This window comes from Euwallacea similis, chromosome 21 (genome assembly GCF_039881205.1).
Source record: "Euwallacea similis isolate ESF13 chromosome 21, ESF131.1, whole genome shotgun sequence".
NCBI classification, from domain to species: Eukaryota; Metazoa; Arthropoda; class Insecta; order Coleoptera; family Curculionidae; genus Euwallacea; species Euwallacea similis.
Window position 1 is genome coordinate 625,157 of NC_089629.1, and position 14,254 is coordinate 639,410.

Below are 14,254 nucleotides of genomic sequence, written 5' to 3' on the forward strand. Positions count from 1 at the left end.
AAGATATTTTCGAGGCCAATATTTCAGCAACAGGAGATATGAAAAAACATTACATTACATAAAAAGTCGATTTTTCAAAATCTTATACAAGCATATGTTTTACTGTCCATTGCGTTGTAAATCACCATATTTAAGTCATCACAAACTGTTTTTAATATGGGGTCCAAATTAAAATTATCCCCTTGATTTGCTCAGCAATTTATAATAACGATTTAAAAGCCTGAAATCTGATAATATATATTTTAATTTTTAAATATATACTTAGCCCTTGTCACTGACTCTTAAAATTATTAAGTACATTTTTTCAACGAGCCCGCAGTAAAATAACTTTACTGCATGCATTTGTAAGCTGATAATGACACTCTACTTTTAAAAAGTTTCACCGCCCACAGATTAACGTGGGATGTGTCAGTGTCAAAAGTCTTTGTGGGTATTCGACATTGACGTGTGATAAGACTTTTTATTGCACCTGCGCATGCAAAAAATTCACCTCGTGCTAATATTTAATTGACGTACAGAAAACAATAAAATTAACATACATATGCTCGCAGGTAAAATACTGTACACTTCACGCAAGTGAAAGTGTCTTTACCGTACTAGATTGCTAAGCAAATTGTGCGTCGTTCAGTCAACTGCAATCCGCGTGCGATAAAATATCACTAGTTAGGTAAATAACTATTACAGTTTTTCATAAAGGTTTTTCTAAAACTGAAGAAGACAGCAGTTTTTAATAGAACTGGATTCAAATTATCTTTTGATTTAACCACTGCAGACATAAAAGAAAAACTCAAAATACTACGAAACAAGTTTATTGGAATTGATAATTGAAATCAACATAATACAACCTTTGAGAGTACCTTTGGATCCTGAATTGCTTACCAAAAACACTTTAAATCTAGAATATAGAGGCAATTTTTTCATTAAAAATACACTTCTTAATATGAATGTCCAGCATTCACGTGCTGTTCATATCAAGGAAAATATTGCACAAATATCTTTTCTCTCATGGTAAAGAATGTTTAGGAAACACAGCAGTCCACACCCTTTGTTTTTCAAAAATATATACCTACACAGAAACAACTTACTATCTAAAATAAAATAATTATCACAGACAAAAATGAACCACCAGGGCTCAACAACAGAAGTCTAAGGATGAACTGCCGCACTTCCTAATCTCTGACCATACAATGCATATGGGGAATAATAGGGGCCCAAGGAGGCCGGATTAAAAGCACTATAAGGCGATGCTGCCAGACTGGCAGGCAATCCAGGTTTAGCATAGGGGTGGTATCGGGCGGCACTTAAGGGACTTAGGGGCGCACTAGGATATCCGCTTCTATGGAGGGCTGCTGAGGACAACAATGCTGAGTGATTCAATAAACTGGCAGCACTACTTGTAGCTGCGTCTGCTGAGGCACTAGTGTGGGTTCTCAGATGTTGCAGAAGTTCTTCTGATGTAACGAACCTTTTGCCGCAATAAGCATCTCCAGCAATCCAATTACAAACATAAGGGCGTCCTAGTGAGGGATATGCCAGAGAACTGGGAGGTCCCAACGACATCGCCATGGCCAGGTTGTATTTCTGATGGTCGCACTGAGTACATCCCGAAGGACACGGTCCAGCTGTAGCTCCACTCATCAAGAGCTGCTGATTTTGAAGGCTAAATTGACACCCAGTGCAATAAGGATCCTTGCAAACTGGGACCAAAGCTTCCCCTCCAGAAGGAGTCTTGACTCTGGCGTAACTCAAGTAAGGTCCTGGAGAAGCTCCTGGATAGCCCATCATACTGTGGTGATGTGAATATGGAGCCCCTGGGAAGGGAGGGCGGAAAGCTGGATTGCTGGCTGCGTGTTCCAGGCCTGGCGGGCAGCACAATGAGCTGAGATGACTTCCCAAAGTTCCGGGTAAAGAAGTCGAAAGTGGTTTGTAGGCCCCTAGGGGTGAATCTTTGGAGTGCCCTTGTAAAATTTCCAATCCTGGGCGGATAATTGGACTCGCTGAAGGGGTGGTCTGTCTAACTTGGCTTTCAGGAGACAACTTTCCTTTGGAGTCTGGACCAGGGGTGCCAGACTCACTATTATTGTTATTATTAGTACTATCAGTAGGCGACACGGATTTCCGATCAATACCGACGGATGGTGACTTTTTCTCGTTTTCTACACTTTTTTGACTGCTCGGGCGGGATTCGTCCACTTTTCGGCTCACTACTGTTGTTTCGTAAGGTTTGAAAGCCAGTTTGTTATCACTAGGAGTTGAACGCTGTGAAATCTTCTCATTTTTGTCGCGAGGGGAAGACCGCGATTCCGTTTTCTTCTTGTCCAACGAAGAGAGTAGCGGCTTGCTATTGGGGGAGTCGGCTCCGATTTGGGAGCAGGTTTGGGCTAATAGAGCTAGGGGGCTCTTCTTGGCGTCCAGCTGCAAATCCAAAAAAATTATTGTTAGTGAACTCGAATTTGAATCAAAAATTGACAAAATATCATTTATTAAAAGGAATATTTACCGTCGTTGAGAGTGGACTCAAATAATCGGGCTGGAGATATTGGTTGCCAGGGGCAGAAAGTAATCCGGCACCCTCTAGGACAACCATTTTCACTAAGCACTATTCTCAGTCAAAATACGAACTAAATTCAGCTTGAAGTCAAGCAAACTTGTCTCTGAAATAATACTCCTTGTTGCGCCTCTACGGGACAGACTTAGGTTCAGTTTTAACTCGATTTTCCAGAACGATAAACGACACGTCTCTCAAAGCGCACTTTCTCAAACTGAACTGAGGCCTGAAACAGGCAACCAAAACGTTGCAGTCGTAAAGGACCCCAACTGATCGAGTATGCGCAATAGGGATCTCCACTTTTAAGAGGTGGCTCGAATGTGTATGTGTGCCGGCCATGGACTGAGAGTATACAGTGTTGACAAACTGACCTCTTTTGCTTCCAATTTTGCTTAGATTTGACTTGGAGATGTAGAAAGTTTCCAAAGTTGTCAATTTTTCGACATTACGTGATGAAATGATGATAAAAACAGAAACTAATCTAATCTCGTCGCAAGTAACATTGTGGAAACCAACTGTGTTAAAGCCGACTGAAAAGTGGATCGTACTGAATTTCGATCTCTTGTCTTGTATCAAGAAGATAAAAATGACCTTGAGTCTTTATTTCATTTCATCATTTTATTTCATCTTTTTTCAAGCTGGCTTTTGAGCTCGTTTCAGTTCATAACCGTGAAATTCTTGTAGCTAACGTAACTTCAATTTTTCTTTTAGCTCTTTTCCTCAGCGCGAGCTCACTTAATTTTATTTCACGAAATTGGTTAAATATAACCGTCACCGAAATGAATGAAATGTCACTGCCACTAAAATGACTGGAATGTCACTGTCACTGAAATGACTGAAATATTATTTGAGCTGCACACACCATCGAAGCATTTATGCTGCGATATGGAGTGATTTCTCTCAAGCCAATTCTGAATTATTTTAAAATTGGCTGGAAATTTGTATCTGGCTCGAATTTCTAATTCTAAACATTTATATCAGCATTTCCAGCCAATTTTTCCCATCTGCTCGAATTTGACTCGGATTGAACTATCAATGTAAAGGAATGAGTGAAATTATAATGAGTATGACCACACTCTTTTATCTCGTGCATCTTTAGATATGTAAAGCAACTCTCGAAAAAGGAAGAAATTTCTAGGTTTTTATTTTTCTTTGAGGTTCAGTCCGGCTGGGTTAAAGCCAAATTTTCATTTTTGAAATTTTCCCTGATTTTTCAAAAGTCAGGGTAAAAAATTTCGAAAAAAATATTGTTCCCTAGAACAGTGTTACGTGGCAAATATCAACCAGCATGTAAATTGCTACACCAAATTTCAAAGTCGGTAGAAATAAAAAGCGCTTTCGAAACATGAAATAAAAATGCCAGGTCCAGTAAGAGTGCCATCATAACGTAAGTTACAAGCCTAAGCTTCGTCATAAAGAAGCCCTCACATACTAGCCATTAGAGGGGTATTATAGGCGAAGTTATGACAGCTGCTTCAGAGTAAATCCATAAAATAAATAGCATCCGCCGATTCAACGATTTATGACGGCGAAAGTCGGATCCAATAAAACACCCAAAGCCGACAGGAACGACTTTCAGTTCCGCCTGATTCACGACATAACCGAATGTTTTATTGGAATCTTCTGTAAAGACTCTGTTTTGTGAGGATTTTAAATCGGTTCCACCTTGTCCGAAATAACATTATTTTGTAATCACCTAGAAGGTTGAAAATTCTTCAGTACCTTTCTTTATGAGGGTATCGGAAGAATTGGTACAAATGTGTATTGGGTGCTTGCGGATAGAAGAATAGAGAGGGCTATTAATCTAAACTTTCCTGTTTCATTCTCCGTCTTTACCGTTTTCGAAATATTGTGAAACATTTCAAAAATTTCTCCGAGAATAACTTCATTGAAAATATTGCGAAAACGGTTAGAGGTATGAAATTTTGCAGAATATATTTTTAATGTAGAATAGTTCAGAGTATCAGAATGCGTGAAAATGTTGAAGTTATCGGCACTGATAAAATTGTTCGGTTAATTTTTTTATATTTTGGTAAGGCACCCGTATCGCCACTTATCAGTAAGCTTGAAAGCGATATTTTAAATAAATCTGTCGCAATCAAATACTTCCCAAGATGCAATTTCAAGTTTATAACTCAAAAACTGTGAGATCCATCTCAATTTATAAAATTAAAAAAACTACTCTAACACCCTGCTATCCTAAATGCAAACACCCAACTTTTCATAAGGCAAGTTTAACTGAATTGCTCTATTTTTTACTCTCCAGCAGCCACTACTCATTTGTACCATTATTTCTGGGACACCCTGAATAAAGACCTATAGGAGAGTGAAATTTTTCATTCTTACTCTCATCTGCTCCTACAGAATCGGGTGCTAGACTTCAGTAATCTCCGAGGGGAAGGGATTACTGACGATGAGGAATTGATTATTATTAAAAGGTAAGAAACTAACAAAAGTCCGTTTCAGCAGTAAGTTGCACCCCCATCCCTTAGTCGATTTCAAAAAGTTCTTTGAAGTAAATGGGATGTCGGCACCTTCAAAGGGTGCGACAAGATGTTGACGCATCGTGGGTGGCAAACCTGACGTTTATTCACGCTTCGTGAAGTTAGTCGGTTCATACTTTATTTCCCTGCGTTGCCACATGCAGCACAAAGTGTTAGATGTTCTCACATATATTTGGATGTGCAGAGGAATTTAGACTGTTACAGTTTTCTTTCCGAACTTGAACCAAAAAAACATCGCTTTTACTCAATTTTGCGCTGTGTCTTTTGTACTTATTGCATTATCCCGGAAAACTGTCTGAATTCGTCCCTGTTGTTTATTAACCACTTGACACGGTGAATGATAAGCGGAGAAGAAAATATAGCTATTTTCTTAATAAGTGCGCAACGTGATGTTTTTCCGCACGCGATTGTCAGTGCCGGAGTGACGCGACGCGAAGGTTTCGAGCAGACAATTGAGTGAAGGATAGATTTTTTTCTTCTACCGCAAATAAACAGAAACACTTTTTCAAACACATTTTTATATTAACAATAAAAACTTTAAATGAAGAAAAAACTGCTTTTATTTCCATGCTATTTTTCATGTAAAAATTAAAGCCACGACAAGTTCTAATTACTTTGCCCATCTAGTATCGTATGAGGAAAATAAGAAAAGAAAGCAAAATTTATTTCTGCAAAAAATGGCGCACCAGTTCCGGAAAAATACTAGTTTCCACATGCAAATGCGTGCGGGAACGTGCTAATTAAGCACGGTGGTCGAAAAAATAAAGGCAAGACACTGAAATATGACTGCACAAATTGGGGCGTCGGAGGTCAAACTTTCTCCATAAAATTCTATAAATAATATTTTATAAATAATGCATATAATGGTGAAATAATTATTATATAATATATAATATATTATATTATATATTTATAATTCTATATATCATATACATATACAATAATTAATAAATATCCTATATAAATAAAGTTAAATAATATTGCTTTCAAATATTTAAACTCTTTCTGTAGATTGCAACCAACTATGTTCCCACTACCAAAGTGTCCATTTTTGATCAATACCCGCAATACCTGCTTGAGGGTTGAAATTGCCTGGATACCAGATTGCCAGTATTGAATTTTTTTTCTACATCTTTAAGGAGTTATATTTCATAAACAACTCAGTCTACATGTATAATTTATCAAAGATCTGAAATTTTAAAAAATATTTTTTTTTTTAAAGTCGGGGACGCAAGTCGTTCTTTAATTAAGCCTGTTTTTTTACGTTATACAGGGCAAAAAAAATGCTTTACAAAAATTAAAAATTTAACGCATATCCACAGTAAATCTTAAATTCTCATTTTAATGTCATATAATAGCCTTAGTGGATATCTCGAGACATGTTCAACGTTTCTTTTTTATTTTTTTGTTTGTTATCCGATTTTAATGACTTAAATTGACTGTAGAAGGTTACTGATTGAATATAAAATTAATGACATAGAGTTGTAGTTTATAAAGCTTTGATTCGTCATATTGTACTAAGGCCGAAAACATGTTAATAAAATTTTAGTTAAATCATCTGTTAACTGATTTTCATCTTAATTACCTATATTTCAAAATTTTGAATGAAATATCCTTTAATAGATTTGATTGATATCTCGGAACAGTTTTGGTAAGTTATTGTTTTTTGGTTCATAAAAGAAAGTGCGTAGGGTGATTTTCAAAAAGTTTGCATTTTTTTTGCTGCTCTGTATGGCAAACGTTTCGCTTCTTATTTAAAGAAGGAAAATTAGATCTAAAATTGGAGAGCTCAACCAATGATATTGAACCAAACCATTGCTGCAGTTTCCCTACCCATCCAATCTTTTTATTGTAGTTTTCATTTAAGATTTTTTTAATAAAATAATAAAAAAAAACAAATTCCAAAAATTTTAGGAATAGGTATGAGTATTGTTAGATACGGAGTAAAATACCGACAATCAACTTTTGAAATTTGCCGGACTTCTGATGTTTACAAGTAGTTTGTCTTTTATTACGCTTTGAAAGAAAAAAAAAGGAAAGACAGTCTATAAACGAGGTCTGGTCCTTTATTGACGTTGAAAGGTCCCTGGCCAAATTGCGACCTCCAAGGTCTAAGTTGCAAAATTTAGTGACCATAAAATATTGCCTGTAAATAATAAAATCCTCTTTTGCATACTAAGATATCCATAATAGGAGCTAAATGAGAGGTAAAAAATTAGCAAAATTGTATATCAAATATCACACACAAAGAATGTACAAAAATATTTACCCCCAAAAATATTATAAGTCCGATTTAATTATAATATAAAGGGTTCTTCCTGATATTATTTTGCGGCTAGAAATTGATCATTATAGTACTTATTATAGTAGTACAATAAAATAGGTAATATACATATGTGTTTACAATGGAACAGAGAATGACATGAATGATACATTTTGGAACACTTGTTTCGTGCAGATATTCTCTGCCCAGGGTGCGTACGTACATATATCAATCATTACGTTCATCGTAAACGTAACATATGGTTAAGATTTATCGTTTACGTCATTTTGGCAGATACATAAATTTGGTAAGTAGGTCACATTTATTGGCGCGTGCAACCAATCGCATTGCATTACTTGTCTGTCACAAGATAGGAATCTGTCATTCCAAGAAAAGTGGTTTTTATTCTCCCGCGGAAGTGCTAATGAGTAGAGCTCAGAGTAAATAGAGTAGCTTGTCAATTCAGATAGTTGATGCGTTTATATATTATTCCTATATTATATTATTTGCTTTTATTCTTACCTGTTAATATATATTTTTAATGATAATAATAGAGAGTTAAAACCGGTTCGTCTTCACCGTTCAATTATGGAAAAAGTTCCGTAAACATGCCAATTCAACTTCAATACTGAAAATAAAATCTGAAATAGCGAGTCTTTCATTTTTAGCAACAGTTTACATGTCCATAATTTATTCCCCAACATAATGATACAGCTCCTTGACATGTTTTCTGCCGCCAATCTAATTAATAACGACACTTCCAAAGCTAACCTTCCTTCCTTCGAAAGCCAGTTAATTTAAGAGACTTCTTCACGTCTCGGGCAATTTGTAAACGATTCTTTAACATTTCCGAGAATCTGGGTCGACATTATTAAAAAACACTTAATTAAGATTTAAATCGATATTTCGTTAATCGATTTCGACCGCTTGTCCGATGGTATTACGGTCACGATTTTCCTCCCGATTGGCCCCCTTTGTCTTGTAAATTGGCGCGGATTAACGATGTAGTGTCACTTACGGTGAAACTGCCAAATTATTCAGCATTAATTGGAAGCGAGAATAATAATTTTCATAATTCAACAGCCGGGCATTGATAAATTGTTGACGTTATGTGGTGGCTAAGTAATTTATTCAGTTTTTCGACCTTGTAGACATTGGTTTAACATTTCAGTGTTGTTAACTTTCGCAGTATCACGTTTCCATCACAATTTGCCAGGAGTGTAACAAACATTTGAGCTTCTTATAGGCTCATGAAAAAGTTGTCGTCTGGAGAGTCATGAAGAAGTTAATTTAATAGTCATTTACGTTACAAGACCGAAAAGTAGAGTTTTACAGGATGACTCAAAAAAATATTGTCCAAATAGATATAGTTGCCCTGGTCGCGGAGTAATGGATGTTCCCTTTCGCATATATGAGCAAAATTTGGACTAATCTAAAATAGTGAATTTCGCAAAGTCAGACACCAAATCCTCCAGGTGTTCTGATTTTTAGCCATTATGAATTTTAGTTTTCTAAAGACGAATGTTTCTAGGAAGCACTCTATGGAGACAATCTCAACGACTGAGAGCCTTAAAATGCATACATGTATGGGGAGCTTTAAACATAATTTTGGACACCCTGTATACCTGACGCAAACTATTCAGAATCACGATTTTATGTGTGCAAATTGAACCGGTGGTATTTTGTCATTAGAACACTTGACGGGCACTAAAAAATAAGAAAAAAACGTGTTATGGTGTTTACACTCGACAAACTGGTTCGTATACGAAACTACCTACAGCACAGAACCTTTTAACAGCCTCATCCTGCGGGAGATTGTAATTTATGACAATCTAGTTGAGATCAATTGCTTTTTAAGTACCTAAGTTATGACTTAAAAATTACGTTGTTTATGCCGTCATTAAGGTCCATTAGCGGCTGAATTACTACTGTGATATATGACGGCTTCATTTGAGTTATTAACTTTAATAAGTGGAATGCACAACTGCCATGTACTATTGAATTAAGTGCTTGTAGGTATCTCTGATATTTGCCGAAGATGGTTGCTCACGCCTCACTAAGATGTTATCTACCGGACGTAACGGAGGGAATAAAATCTTACAAAAGGTTTTTGGGTGTGCGAGTCTCTGAGTTATGCTAATCGGGAATTCCTCGCACGCAGTCAAACTGATGGCAGTAAACCAAAAAGGCTTTAAAGCCAAAGAAACAGACATGTATTGCGCCATTTCGCCATAAAGCATGAGATAAAGACCCGCAGCAACATAAGTCGTGACTTATCAGATGACATAAACATCTCTGACGGTAAAAACTGCCGTAACACGCGTTCGTACATGGCTATCTTTAGTCGCCCTCAACTACTATCAATTAAAGCCGCTTACTCGCGGTGTCTAATCTCATTAACGCCGCTATCGCGCTTTATTTCTCGCTCGCAGCTCTCCACCCGTTTACGGGATAATTAATTAATCCCTAATCTGTACACATATTTCTGTATGCTGTAGCTTCGCGGACTGTTTTCGAGCTACCGAGAGAGAACGTTATTCTGATCGCACTCCGGGGACTGCTCAGCAGTTGCTCTTGCTCTGCTAATTAAAATCAACTGGGATCGATTCGTGGCTTGTTAGTTACTTGTCACGATTCCCCTTGATCCAACGATTCTCAGTACTTATTCGTCCTCTTGGGTCGATTCTTAAATAAATAATGTGGTGCCCATCAAGTCATTTAACGATTGACTCAAGTGACCACGGGATACGGCTTCCAACGTCCGGAAACTGTTTGATTTAACGGTAAAATTGGATATGAGTCTGCAAAATGCGGACACGCAATTTGCACCGATTGAGCAAAGGGCTTACGAAAAAAAATTATTTTTTTGTACGTCCATAAAAAGTAATTTGCGCAACAAGGGAGGAAAGTGCAACTTTTACTCTCGCGAATAGTATGAGCGAAATGGGGGCATCAGCATTAAAGAGAGTAAAAGGCACTTTCCTCTAGAGATGTGCATCTAATTTCTTCTCTAACCTTTATTTTGTTTTATAAAAAAGAAACTGGTGTTAGGGAGCGAATTGTCCATTAATATCAAAGGTTAGTGGGAGCAAAGGTAGGAATTCGCTTGCTGGCTTTGCAAATAACTATTATACATTTATGATTGGTCGGGAGGAAAGTACTTTCGCTACCCAGGGAGTAAAAAACATTTCCTCTCTAGGAAGCAAAAGTGCTATTTTTCCCCTTCTATTAAAGACTACTAGTGAAGTGTCGCTTATACTGTTGAATTAATGAAAAAATAACCTCAAGAACTGCGAATTTTAGCGGAGCTTATTTGTATTCGCCTTGGATTGGTATAGAATAATATTGCTCTAGCTCGGTTTAAAATGCAACAAATGATCTCAAAACATTTCGCCTCTCGCTGTAATGACATTTTCATTAGCATAACCAAGCAGTTTGTTCAATATCAAATTGATCGTTCAAAGCTTCTTCAATACATGGTTCTTTCAGTTCAATGTCATTGCATAAAAGACTTGCAACAATGTAAAAAGTATCAACTCCCCCTTTCATGAACGTCAATCAGGCATATTTACGATGACAGTAATTGGGTCGATGAAATTAGCAGCGATGAGCTTGTAATACGTCCATATTCGGCGCTCAGCTATCAGCGCTTTAATCAGCAACGCGGCCTGTCACGTCGGGCATTAACGTCAACCCTGATTTGCGCACGGCCCGCACAGTATCAAATTAGGCTGTCATCGCACAGTCTCTTGACAAATAATAATAGTATCAAGCCTGATTAGCATAATGCGGTTATGATAGAAGAGGGGAGGTCGAAGAATGAATCTTAACGAGTTCCAACAGTTTTTTTTTATTTGACGGGGGGAAAAGCAGGCCTAGAAAGGCATGTACTTGTTTCAGGTTGATGGAAGATTGGCATGTGCATCTGGTAAAAAGTCAGGCTCATTACGATACAGACCGATGGCGGCGGCGGTCTCCGCACCGCCAAGACTTCGATCAACGTCACTCGGACGTCAATAAATCAAGGCGAGTGGCGCATTTTAGGAATTATTTATGCGGCCCTCTTTTTGCCGCCAATAATTGGCCGAGGCGGCGGCCCTTTTCAATGGAAACAATCTGCTCCGAAGATGCTAATACTATGAAAAACGGCCGCGGAAAAATGTGGACTGCGGGACGGCCTGCGAATAGTAATTCGACAACCGAAAGCACAAGAATGAGGCGCGGCAGCCCCCTTTGTCTGCTCAAACTTCAGCCCAGCGGCCTTTTTTCATTCGAATTGACCAGTGGCTAATTTCTTTTTCCTATTTTTGGTCTCCTGCCGCGCATTCACATGGAAAGTTCTCCGGATGGTCAGCCCGACGTCGATGATTTATTACACGAAAATACACCACAATTACTATACGTTCCTCAATAATGATCCGCCGCAAAACATCATATTTTATCCCCTATGATTTATAACCTTTGACATGTATCAACGCCGAAAAACGATAAGCAAAACTGCGCATCATTTGTCATCGTCAACGGCGATCGACAGGCGGAGCCACTGTCGCTTGGATATGATTAATGACGTGCGCGTCGCTCTAACAGAAAACTGACAATAAGCTATCGAAGATTATTAATGGACGTCAGGCCCATTGATCGCAATTTTTTTACATAACCCTCGTACTTTATACTCTCTGGTAGAAGCAGCAGACTAAAACACACATTTTACTGATTTTTTTGTATGCCATAGACAACTCAGCATCGGCGTCATTTCTCAATTCAATTTTTATTTAATGGAAAAATACAGACTAGAAAAATGTTCATTTTTATTCTTTTTACGAGTAATAAAAAAAAATATTATTAGACTTTTAAGCCGGTCAGAGTACGTTCTCAAAGACTTTCAAGGTTGTTATTAATGGCGATGAACCAATAGGCGAAATAACATCACATACTTCTCAACGATAACTGCCACTTAAGTGGATTGACCGAACTATTTGTACTGTATGTACGTGCGCGTTCATGCGTGCGCAGTGATGCGCATTTCTGTTTGCTCCAACCAGCAACTCCTTCTATGCTCCATGACTAGTATTTACAGGCTATCTGAGTCGATTTAAAAGCAAATTTTACATTGTGTTTTTCAAGTATGCTGCTCCCATCGTTGACCCTGTGTCAGACCAGTCCAACGTCGTTTTTTTCTTGAGTTACTTTTTCTACTCCTCGGCGACTACTTTCTCGGTTTCTTAGATAAATTGCTCTATTAAACTTTTGCTCGTTATGTCCGTTCTAACCTAAGGCTCTTTCTGAGTAAGAGGTACGTCAAAACTGACTATGGCATTCGCTATTTTGTGAAAAATTACCTGAAAACAAGTATCATGTTGAGGGGCTTTTCTTTCAAAATAGCGAAATTGTAATTTTTTTGAACTGAGTTACAGGTACGTCAAAAATGACGATGGCATTGATTTTTTTTGGAAAAGTGAGATCAAAATAAGAGCTATGTCGAAGAAAATCTATCTAAACCTTTAAAGCACCCATTGCAAAACACAACGCGCAGCAAAATGTTTTGCACAGTGCAAGGTTTTTAAAAGCTCTTATACACACCATTACTGAGCGTGTTGAGTGACTGTAAAGTACGTTTTCTCGCCTGTTTTCTAAAAACCGCTAAATAACAGGATAATCGTGACACGCATAAGGCCCATTATTTACCTAGTGAGCTAATTGGCCACAATGACGTCATCACTGACATGTGCTGTTTTATTTATTGTTGGCATAGAAATAAATGTCAAAAGAAACGTCTTTAATAATATGATTTAAGGCGCTTTGCCCGATTGATTTTAAGTTTAATTAAGGTACGTTTATTGCAGTTTTAAAAAATGTAGTTGAATCTAGTAATGGATAAAATGATATACATACATATGTACAACAGAGCGACTGAAAAATATTTATGACCCTTACGTCTTAGTTACTTGTTTCGGGTTCGGGTCATAATGAACTACTTCACAGCCTTGGTATATAATATACTGTTAGTACAAGTGAATCAATATTACAACAAATGGAGTGAAGAAGAACTGTTATGAATTTATCAATGTGTTGAAGTGCCCGAATTAGAATTTCTAATATTGTTTCCCTAGCAACCACACGTGCATCATAAAGACCGTTCCATGCACGCCGCAACGTGCTATAATCGTCGATTATAATGCATGCGTAATAAAAAATTTAAATCTCCTATGAAATCTATTTTTCTCTGAAATAGGTGAACTTGAAACTGAATAACACATCATCACGCCGGTTCAGAAACCAGAAAATAAAACGATTTTGCCAAAATTTTCAAACTTTTCCTGGATATATCTAAAACTATTAGGAATTTTCTAAGCTTCTAGGACTGAGTTATGGTGGAAACACGTTCAGATCTGTTTTGCAACACAACTAAATCGCACATCTTCAAACAACTAAAAAAACACTTTGATTTTTGCGGCCTTTCAACGAGACTTACAATAAAAACCGGTAACTTCCATAAGTTACCGGGAACGGTAATTAATCGTCAAGCTAATTGTTAATTTATTACATGGCCAAGCCATTAAAGAGCTGAGTACAATCAATATAAACTGTCGCAACTCGCCGGGGACCTGTTGATTGATAGTCGTTCAGATCCGGACGTGTCGGGACATCAATTACCGCCCGAATGGTCACTTCTTGCCGCTAATTAACCAGGGGGGCAATCGACAGGGAAACATATTACAGAAGTTAACAGCAGGATCTTTCCTTGCTTCCAAATCTAATTGATTTTTTTAACTGATCAGTGCAGCTATCTCAAACGTTCCTGCGGAAAAAACAAATCGCCACGTTTAGTGAAGTAGGAAAAAGCTTTGCCTCCCTTCAAATCTGTAAATTGGTAATTTATCTATAGGGCGTACCCACCATGTGTTTATAGTCGCACATAAATCTAACCGAAAGGGGATT

General features: G+C 37.5%; 1 protein-coding gene across 1 annotated transcript; it reads right to left on the bottom strand.

The window, feature by feature from the left end:
* Window positions 1-793: 793 nt before the first annotated feature.
* noc (no ocelli) lies at window positions 794-2,840 on the bottom strand. Its single transcript, XM_066400756.1, has 2 exons — window positions 2,501-2,840; window positions 794-2,415 (listed from the first exon to the last, which is right to left on the bottom strand). The coding sequence occupies exons 1-2, from the start codon at window positions 2,585-2,587 to the stop codon at window positions 1,147-1,149; spliced, it is 1,356 nt and encodes a 451-aa protein (XP_066256853.1). The 5' UTR covers window positions 2,588-2,840; the 3' UTR covers window positions 794-1,146.
* Between the last annotated feature and the right edge of the window lie 11,414 nt (window positions 2,841-14,254).

Excerpts from the sequence above, each read along its gene's own strand:
- noc (XM_066400756.1), bottom strand. The coding sequence starts at position 2,587 with ATGGTTGTCCTAGAGGGTGCCGGATTACTTTCTGCCCCTGGCAACCAA. Across the intron at positions 2,416-2,500 it reads TGAGTCCACTCTCAACGACG|CTGGACGCCAAGAAGAGCCC; the intron begins GTAAATATTCCT and ends TTGGATTTGCAG.